At 47.1% G+C, this 10353-nt stretch overlaps 1 protein-coding gene across 5 annotated transcripts in view; it reads left to right on the top strand.

The window, feature by feature from the left end:
- Positions 1–9990: 9990 nt before the first annotated feature.
- The window catches only part of UBXN8 (UBX domain protein 8), a 42968-nt gene continuing 42605 nt past the window's right edge, over positions 9991–10353 (top strand). For 2 of the 5 annotated variants that reach the window (XM_053578209.1, XM_053578207.1), the window contains exon 1: positions 10144–10282. In XM_053578209.1, the coding sequence (XP_053434184.1) occupies positions 10195–10282 (88 nt within the window). In that variant the 5' untranslated portion in view covers positions 10144–10194. Of the gene's footprint in view, positions 10283–10353 lie in introns of all 5 variants that reach the window. The other 3 variants (XM_053578211.1, XM_053578210.1, XM_053578208.1) reach the window with 2 other exon arrangements.

Genomic DNA, 10353 nt, shown 5'->3' with positions numbered 1-10353 from the left:
TTTTTTTGCTCTGAGTTAGGTGGGAAGGTGGAGACTTTATTTCTAAGCTTTCTCTTCTTCAAGCAAAGAAATGTCAGCTAAAAGTTAAAATTTAGGGCTCAGCGCCTGTAGCTCAGCAGCTAGGATACCACCGGCCACATACACCGGGGCTGGCTAGTTCAAACCCGGCCTGGGCCTGCCAAACAACAATGGCTACTAGGATAACAATTAAAAAAATACCCCGGCATTGTGTCGGGTGCCTGTAGTCCCAGCTACTTGGGAGGCTGAGGCAAGAAAATCACTTAAGCCCAAGAGCTGGAGGTTGCTGTGAGCTGTGACGCTGTGGAATTCTATCCAGGGTGACAGTTTGAGGCTCTGTCTCGAAAAAAACCCCAAATAAATAAAAATAGGGAAAAAATTACCCAGACATTGTGGCAGGCATCTGTAGTCCAGGTACTCCAGAAACTGAGACAAGGAGAATTGCTTGAGCCCAGAAGTTAGAGGTTGCTGTAAGCTATGATGGCATAGCACTCAATCCCAGGGTGACATACAGAGACTCTGACTGAAAAAAAAAGAAGTTTTATTTCAAACACTAGACAAACTTAGGTGATTTCTACAAAGCCTCAGTGAAATATTTGTCCCAGACGAATAAACCCACAGTTAATATACATTGAGCTGAGCACTGTGCTAGGACTTCACATGTTATTCCCCCAACCCAAGAACTAAATACTGTACTATTATTGTCTCCATTTTATAGATGCAGAGACTGAGGTTCAAGAGGTTTAATAACATGCACAAGATTAAACAGCTCCTGAACAGGAATTCAAATCATGGAGGCCTAACTCAGGAGCCTCTGATCTTACTCATGAATACAATGAAGCCATTATACTGAGTGTCCCTTCCTCTGCATTTTTTCTGTAGGATAATTTATAGGAACTGTATTTATGACTCATAAGTGACTAATTTATATTACAACTTTGTGTTAAGGTTGAAGGTCAAGAGCTATTATGTTAGCAGGAAGGTGTAAATGGTGCTTCTGTAAACAATTTGAGAAATTTACACAGGAAGTAGTGTTATACAAAGAACCTTACACATGTTACTCAATAAAATGCAGTTCTCGTGTCCCACATATGGAGGTAATTACAGTCTATTAGGAGAAGGATAAAAGTAATATGAGGAAAGGAATAATTGAGTATTACCTAATTATACGATGTCAATGCTTAATGTTGAGATGACAGATAAACACTGAGAAGACAGAATAGTAACTATAATTGAACGTGAAATTAACCCAAAGCAAAATTATACTGTGAAGAAAAGACGCTGTCAGAGAGGCATAGCAAGTCAGCTTTATTGAGAAACTGGATAGAACCTCAGAAGATACGTATTTTGCAATATTGAAGATAAACAAAGTACCTGTATAAAGCATCATATGACTGGGTGTGGTGGCCCACACCTATAATCCTAGCACCCTGGGAGGCGGAGACAGGTGGGTTGCTTGCGTCCATGACTTCAAGACCAGCCTGAGCTAAAGGTGAGATCCCAGGTGGTGCCTGTGGCTCAGCGAGTAGGGCCCCGGCCCCATATACCGAGGGTGGCGGGTTCAAACCCAGCCCCAGCTGAACTGCAAGCAAAAAATAGCCGGGCCTTGTAGTGGGCGCCTGTAGTCCCAGCTGCTCGGGAGGCTGAGGCAGGAGAATCACGGAAGCCCAAGAACTAGAGGTTGCTGTGAGTCCTGTGACGTCATGGCACTCTACCGAAGGCGGTAAAGTGAGACTCTGTCTCTACCAAAAAAAGAAGAAAAAAAAAAAAAAAGGTGAGATCCCCATCTCTACTAAAAATAGAAAAAATTGAGGCAAGAGGATCTCTTGAGCCTAAGAATTGGAGGTTGCTGTGAGCTACAATGACACCATAGCCCTCTACCCAGTGGGACAGCTTAACACTTGTTCTCAATAAAATAAAATAAAGGATAATACCATGCACATTCATAACTTTCAGTTTAAGAAATATACTCTTGGGGGCGGTGCCTGTGGCTCAGTGAGTATGGCGCTGGCCCCATATACCAAGGGTGGCGGGTTCAAACCCAGCCCCAGACAAAAACTGTAAAAAAAAAAATAGGGTGGCGCCTGTGGCTCAGTGAGTAGGGCGCCGGCCCCATATGCCAAGGGTGGTGGGTTCAAACCCAGCCCCGGCCAAACTGCAACAAAAAAATAGCCGGGTGCTGTGGCGGGCACCTGTAGTCCCAGCTACTCGAGAGGCTGAGGCAAGAGAATCACTTCAGCCCAGGAGCTGGAGGTTGCTGTGAGCTGTGTGATGCCACGGCACTCTACCAAGGGCCATAAAGTGAGACTCTGTCTCTACAAAAAAAAAAAAAAAAAATAGCCCGGGGTTGTGGCAGGCACCTATAGTCCCAGCTACTCAGGAGGCTGAGGTAAGAGAATCGCCTAAGCCCAGGAGTTGGAGGTTGCTGTGAGCTGTGTGGTGCCACGGTACTCTACCGAGGGCGATAAAATGAAGACTATCTCTACAGAAAAAAAAATAATAATAATTAAAATAAAATAAAATGAAAAAGAAATATACTCCTGGCTTGGTGGCCGTAGCACAGTTTTCATGGCACCACACCGAGGCTGGCGGGTTTGAACCTAGCCTGGGCCAGCTAAACAAGACACCTACAAGAAAAAATAGCCGGGCATTGTGGTGGGTGTCTGTAGTCCCAGCTAATTAGGAGGCTGAGGAAAGAGAATTGCTTAAGCCCAAGAGTTTGAGGTTGCTGTAAACTGTGACATCCCAGCACTCCACCTCTACTGAGGGTGACAATGCGAGACTCTGTCTCAAAATAAAAAAATAAATAAATAAAATAAACCTCAGCATTGGGCGGTGCCTGTGGCTCAGTGAGTGGGGCACCAGCCCCATATGCCGAGGGTGGCGGGTTCAAACCCAGCCCTGGCCAAATTGCAACAAAAAAAAATAGCCGGGCGTTGTGGCAGGCGCCTATAGTCCCAGCTGCTCGGGAGGCTGAGGCAGGAGAATCGCGTAAGCCCAGGAGTTAGAGGTTGCTGTGAGCCGTGTGACGCCACGGCACTTTACCAAGGGCGGTACAGTGAGACTCTGTCTTTACAAAAAAATAAATAAATAAAATAAACCTCAGCATTTATGGACAGTTGCCTGTGAAACACTGAGAAGTTGAGAAGTTCAGTTAATCACTTAATTGTACAATTCTCTACCCTGTCAAAAATAGGCCAAATTTGGGCGGCGCCTGTGGCTCAGTGAGTAGGGCGCCAGCCCCATATGCCGAGGGTGGCGGGTTCAAACCCAGCCCCGGCCAAACTGCAACCAAAAAATAGCCGGGCGTTGTGGCGGGCGCCTGTAGTCCCAGCTGCTCGGGAGGCTGAGGCAAGAGAATCGCGTAAGCCCAAGAGTTAAGAGGTTGCTGTGAGCCGTGTGACGCCACGGCACTCTACCCGAGGGCGGTACAGTGAGACTCTGTCTCTACAAAAAAAAAAAAAAAAAATAGGCCAAATTTGTCTCCAATTCCTTTACCTTATTGGGTGTACCAGTTTCAAAATATTATGCTTTTTCAGTGTTATCCTAGTGAGATTCCCGTATTGAAAAGACCATCTGGGGCAGTGCCTGTGGCTCAAGGAGTAGGGCGCTGGTCCCATATGCCGGAGGTGGCGGGTTCAAACCCAACCCCGGCCGAAAACCACAAAAGAAAAAAAAAAGAAAAGACTATCTGTTTTTTTTTTTGTTGTTTGTTTGTTTTTGAGACAGAGTCTCAAGCCATCACCCTGGGTAGAGTGCCTGGTATCACAGCTCACAACAACCTCCAACTCTTGGGCTTAAGTGATTCTCTTGCCTCAGCCTCCCAAACTACAGGCACCCGGCACAACACCCGGCTATTTTTTTTTTTTTTGTAGAGACAGAGTCTCACTGTACCGCCCTTGGGTAGAGTGCCCTGGCATCACACGGCTCACAGTAACCTCTACTCTTGGGCTTACGCGATTCTCCTGCCTCAGCCTCCCAAGCAGCTGGGACTACAGGCGCCTGCCACAACGCCCGGCTATTTTTGGGATGCAGTTTGGCCGGGGCTGGGTTTGAACCCACCACCCTCGGCATATGGGGCCAGCGCCTTACTCACTGAGCCACAGGCACCGCCCCAACACCCGGTTATTTTTTGATTGTAGTTGTCATTGTTGTTTGGTGGGCCCAGGCTGGATTCAAACCTGCCAGCTGCAGTGTATGTGGCTGGCGCCCTAGCCAGTTGAGCTACAGGCACTGAGCCACCATTTTTTTTTTTTTTTTTTTTTGAGACAGAGTCTCACCATATTACCCTCAGTAGAGTACCCTGACATCACCACGCACAGAAACCTCTAACTCTTGGGCTTAAGCGATTCTCTTTTTTTTTGCAGTTGTCCTTGTTGTTTAGCAGGCCTGGGCCTGGTTTGAACTTGCCAGCCCGGGTGTATGTGACCAGCGCCCTACATTGAGCTATGGGTGCCGAACCTGATAAGACCATCTTAAACCACTGCAACCAAACCACAGAACCCTATAAAAACAGTTTTGATCTCCTCTCTGAAACACTACTAGTATTTTTTAAAATTATTATTCTACCTTTCTGAGACAGAGTCTCACCATGTCATCCTTGGTAGAGTGCTGTGGCATCACAGCTCACAGCAACCTCCAACTCTTGGGCTTAAGTGATTCTCTTGCCTCAGCCTCCAAAGTAGCTGGGACTACAGGCACCCGCCACAACACCTGGCTATTTTTTGGTTGCAGTTATCATTGTTGTTTAGCTGGCCCAGGCGGGGATTGGACCCGCCACCCTCGATGTATGTGACTGTGCCGTAACCACTGTGCTACAAGCACCAAGCTGTATTATTCTCCCTTAATGCAGTAAGAAACTCAGCTTTACTTAAGGAACAGACTTATTCTGGTGTCTTTGTTGGAGGGGAGGAGGAGTTGGCAGTTGCAGTAAAGAGAATTCACAACCAACAAATTTTGGGGGATGCTGGCTTCCCAAAACTAAGCTGGAATAGTTGGGAACCTCCACTTTATGGTCCAGGCAGAGATTCACTGGCACAATCAACAGATTTAATTTGGTAATATAAAAAGCAAGGATGAAGAAAAAGTACCATAAGGAGGAAATCATACCAAATAGAAGATGGTTAGAACTGGGCGGCACCTGTGACTCAGTGGGTTGGGCACTGGCTGTATCTACCAAGGGTGGTGGGTTTGAACCTGGCCCCAGCCAAACTGCAATAAAAAAAACATAGCCAAGTCTTGTGGCAGGCACCTGTAGTCCCAGCTACTTGGGAGGCTGAGGCAAGAGAATAGTCCAAGAGCTGGAGGTTGCTGTGAGCTGTGATGAAACAGCACTCTACAGAGAGTGACATAGTGAGTCTGTCTCAAAAAAAAAGATGGTAAGAACCATAGGACTTATTCTTTTTTTTTTTTTTCTTGAGACTGAGTCTCACTTTATTGCCCTTGGTATGGTGGCTCACACCTGTATTCCCTCCACTTGGGAGGCTGAGGCGGGTGGATTGCCTGAGGTCATAGGTTCAAGACCAGCCTAAAACAGAGTTGAGACCTCCTCTCTATAAATAGCCGGACACTGTGGTGGGTGCCTATAGTCCCAGCTACTTGGGAGGTTGAGGCAAGAGAATTGCTTGAGTCCAGGAGTTTGAGGTTGCTGTGATCTATGATGCCATGGCACTCTACTGAGGGTGACAAAGTGAGAGTGTCTCTAAAATTAAATTAAAATAAAAATAGAAAAATCAGCGTTCTGGAGGCTGAGGCGAGAGGGTTGTTCAAGACCAAGAGTTTGAGGTCGCTGTGAACTATCATGCCATTGCACTATACTCAGGGCCACCAAATCAGTAAGACTGTGTCTCAAAAAATAAAAATAAAAATAAAAACAAAGATCCTAGCCTCTAGAATTCAGCCCAAACCATCTGTCCTATGAGTAATGTTTTATAGGGTGACTGAAACAAGATACTGACACAGTCTTATACGGCATCTAGCTATAGAAGAAGCCTATCTATGTAGATCCAACCACCTCAAGCCAGAAGAGACCACCCCACAATCCTGACCTTACACTGACATTTCACCATAATCTCATTATTATGCTATAGATCATGTCCATTTAATATACTAATGGGACAGAAGATGCTTGTAGAAACATATAATAGAACTACCTAGACACAAGAAAAATCTCTACCTCTATCTGCATGTATGTCACCCTTTTACCACCTAAGGCCTTTTTCTTTTCTTTCTTTTTTCTTTTTTTTTTTTGAGACAGTTTCACTCTGTCACTCATTCTTGAGCTCAAACAATCTACCTGTCTCGGCCTCCCAAAGTGGCCACCTGGTCCAGCTAGGAAAGGCCTCTTCAAAATTCTCCCTGAATGGGCCAGCAGTGGCTCACACTTTAATCCTAGCACTTTGGGAGGCCGGGGCAGGTGGATCACCTGAGCTCAGGAGTTTGAGACCAGCCTGAACAAAAGCAAGTTCCTGGTCTCTAAAAATAGCTGGGAGCTGTAGTGGGTGCCTGTAGACCTAGCTACTGGAGAGGCTGAAGCAAGAAAATCACTTGTGCCCAGGAGTTTGAGGTTGCTGTGAACTATAATGCTATGGCACTCTACCAAGGGTGACAAAATTGAGACTCTGTCAAATAAAAAATAAAACAAAATAAAAAATTAAATTCTCCCTGAATGCCCTCAGGAGTGGGCCAGACAACTCTTAATCCTGTGCTGTGTCTCCCTTGTGCTGAGGCTCAAGCTGTAATAAAGCCTTGCGGGGGACTCCCCTTTGGGTTCTTGGTAATTTCTACTGCAGAGGAGGCCGAGGGCTTGTCCTGGTAACATTGTTATAATTTACATTATCTCATCCTTAGTGATCTTGACATTGTACTCCTTATATTTTGCAGCTTCATTTTTTTTTTCATGAGCAATCTTAGTTTATTTATTTAAGCCATCTCCTGCCACAAGTAAAGGGATGGAAGACTGGTAATCATATGATAAAAGAAGGTGAGCTTAAGGTCCCGTACACTTTCTCTGGTCCATGTACAGAGAAATGATCCAAACTGATGCTGTGGTCCCCAAGGTCTGGGTAGTGGTCTAGGTTCTCTTTATTCATCTTCATAACCAGTTGGAAGCGGATTCACGTGAGGGTTGTAGAATAGAGTATGGTTACCATCTCCCCAGGGAAAGGGCTTGGTCCTGATGAGAAGATGGGAGTAAGGGATGAACTCAGGGTCTCTTGTGTTCTCCATGGTGGGATTTCAAGAAGACATTCAGCATGCTCACTCCCACCCTGGGAAGGGTGATGAAGAAGGTGAGGGCCCTCCACATGTGAGCTGAGCGCTCCTCACCAGGGGTGCCACTCAACATGGGCTGCCCCAGCTGTGAGCAGGACCGACCCTGTGGCATCATAGCTCACAGCAACCTCAAACTCTTGGGCTTAACCAATTCTCTTGCTTCAGACGCCCAATTAGCTGGGATTACAAGCTCCCACCACAATGCCCAGCTATTTTTAGAATAGGGGGTATTGCTCTTGCTCAAGCTGGTAAAAAAAATAAGCTTCATTTGGGGTCAGTGCCTGTGCTTAGTGGCTAAGGCACAGGCCACATACACCGGCCTGGCAGGTTCGAATCCAGACCGGGGCCTGCTAAACAACAACAACTACAACGAAAAAATAGCCGGGTGTTGTGTTGGGCGCCTGTAGTCCCAGCCACTTGGGAGGCTGAGGCAAGAGAATCACTTAAGGCCAAGAGTTTGAAGTTGCTGTGAGCTGTGACTACACAACACTCTACTGAGGGCAACGTAGTGAGACTCTGTCTCAAAAAAAAAAAAAGCCTTCATTTTGAAGATAAAGTTCCTGTTGATGGAAAAGAAGCCATACTCTGTAAAATAACTGAAAGAGGTTTGTTTATTCTGAGCTACATTTGAAGACTGTGACCCAGAGCCTTAACCAAGAAGCCCTGGCAAGTGTGAAAGCACATATAGAAAGAATAAGATGGAGTCTGGGGCGGCGCCTGTGGCTCAGTGAGTAGGGTGCTGGCCCCCGCCAAACTGCAACAAAAAATAGCCGGGCGCCTGTAGTCCCAGCTACTCCAGAGGCTGAGGCAGGAGAATTGCCTAAGCCCAAGAGCTGGAGGTTGCTGTCAGCTGTGACACCACAGCACTCCACCAAGGGCGACAAAGTGAGTCTCTGTCTCTAAAAACTAAAAAAAAAAAAAAAAAGATGATGGAGTTTGTTAGGTTGGGCAAACATGACATAGCTGGTCTGGTGTCTAGGTCCGGTGTGACCTTCACCCCCTCCATTCTTACTGTTTTGTAAATTTTAGCTCCCACTGGAAAGACTGTTTATTGTTTGTGAGTCATGGATTCTGCTGATTATTGTTTAAGATACGGGAAACAGGAAAGCAGAAAGGTTCTTTGAGGATATATCCTCACTCTTCTCTCCAGAATTGCTGGCTTTTCTGTAAACAAAGAGAAATTGTTGATCCACTTCTCCCTTGATTGGCTTAGGTGATAGGCAGACAGACTCCTTGGTCCTGCAACAAGGATGCTGGTTTTGTAGCACCGTGTGGACATCCTAATCACAGGATGGAGGCCCTGTACGTCTTTATCTATTCAGAGGGTTATCTTTCCCACCAAGTTGAGTTTCTTGAAGGCAAAATCAATAATGTGCATATACTTGAATCTCCTTGAGTTCTACAGTACCAGGCAGGTTGCAGGGTTCAATGAATGTTAGATATAGTAAATTAAAGAATGAAGCTGGCGGGTTCAGTGGCTCATGCCTGCAATCCTAGCACTCTAGGAGGCAGAGGCCAGTGGTTCTCCTGAGCTTAGGAGTACAAGACCAGCCTGAGCAAGAGGGAGACCTCACCTCTACTAAAAATAGAAAAACTGAGGCAAGAGGATCTCTTGAGCCCAAGAGTTGGAGGTTGCTGTGAGCTATGATGTCACAGCACTCTACCCAGGGCAACAACTTGAGACTCTGTCTCAAAAAACAAAAAAAAAGAAAGAAATACTAAATACTAGCCTGGCCTTTTGTGGGGGTAGGGGGTGCCTGTAGTCCCAGATACTAGAGAGGCTGAGGGAAGAGGATGGCTGAGCTCAAGAGTTTGAGTTGGCTCAGTGTCTGTGGCTCAAGCGGCTAAAGCCCCAGCCACATACACTTGAGCTAGCGGGTTCAAATCCAGCCCCGGCCCGCCAAACAACGACGGCTGCAACCAAAAAATAGCCTGCCGTTGTGGCAGGCGCCTGCAGTCCCACCTACTTAGGAGGCGGAGGCAGGAGAATCGCTTGAGCCCACGTAGTTGGAAGTTGCTGAGTTGTGATGGCAGGGCACTCTACGCAGGGAGACAGCTTGAGGCTCTGTCTCCCCCCCCAAAAAAAGCTAGAGCTATGACGCCATGGCATGTCGCCCTACTTAGGGCGACAGAGATTGTTTAAAAAAAAAAAAATCAAGCACAAGGATTGATGGATGGTCAGAAAAATGAATGTCAATGTCAATGTATGAATTCTTGTAAGTTGGGAGGACGTCAATGGCTTAACTTGAGTTGCAAGTGGAGAGATTCGCCATAGAGATGAGTGGTCATGGGCTACCAATGACGTCACAGAACTACAAGACCAAGGTTATGTCATTAACAGTAACCCCTACAGGGAAAACTGACAAGGGGTGGAACAAAGGGTAGCAGTCTCCGGGACCTGGTGTTAGGGTGTGGGTGGGCAGGGGGCAAGTATCTGGCCTGAGGCCCCACTTCTGCGTTGTCTTATCCCAGGAACCATTCATTAGGGAGACAAGCAGGTGCGTGGTAGCTGGGTTCCAAAAGCTCACAATCACCCTCTAGGGCCGCAAGCTCCGGGGGCGAGGCTACCTTCTCACCGGGTCAACTGCCAGTGCCCTTTCCTTCCCACTTCATTTCGCTCCTGAGAGCTTTCTCAGACTGCACAGGCCTACCGCCTGAAGGGCAGGGAGCCACCGCTTCCCGGGCATCGTGTGACTTGGTGACGTCACTCGTATTCCTTCTGACACAGGCTACAGACGGTAAATTCAAAATCAAAGGCTCTAATCTCAGTCTGATCTCCGGCCGGATCTCAGCGTCCAGCTCTCACCTCACATTCCCGAGGTCAGGAAGGGCCCAACCCCCGCCCCCTCCGGCGGGCGCGACCGGAAGGGGTGGGCCTTCTGCCCTGAGGAGGGCTGCGCCACCATGGCCTCTCGAGGGGTCGTGGGCATTTTCTTTCTCTCTGCTCTCCCCCTCTTGTGTCTGGAGCTCCGGCGTGGGATTCCAGAAGTAGGTAAGTGTTGATGTCTTCCCTCTGGCCACTCACATCTGGGTGATTTTCACAGGAACCTTGGGTAGAATTAC

Source organism: Nycticebus coucang, chromosome 24 (assembly GCF_027406575.1).
Source record: "Nycticebus coucang isolate mNycCou1 chromosome 24, mNycCou1.pri, whole genome shotgun sequence".
Lineage (NCBI taxonomy): Eukaryota > Metazoa > Chordata > Mammalia > Primates > Lorisidae > Nycticebus > Nycticebus coucang.
This window is presented reverse-complemented; position numbering and strand designations above follow the sequence as displayed.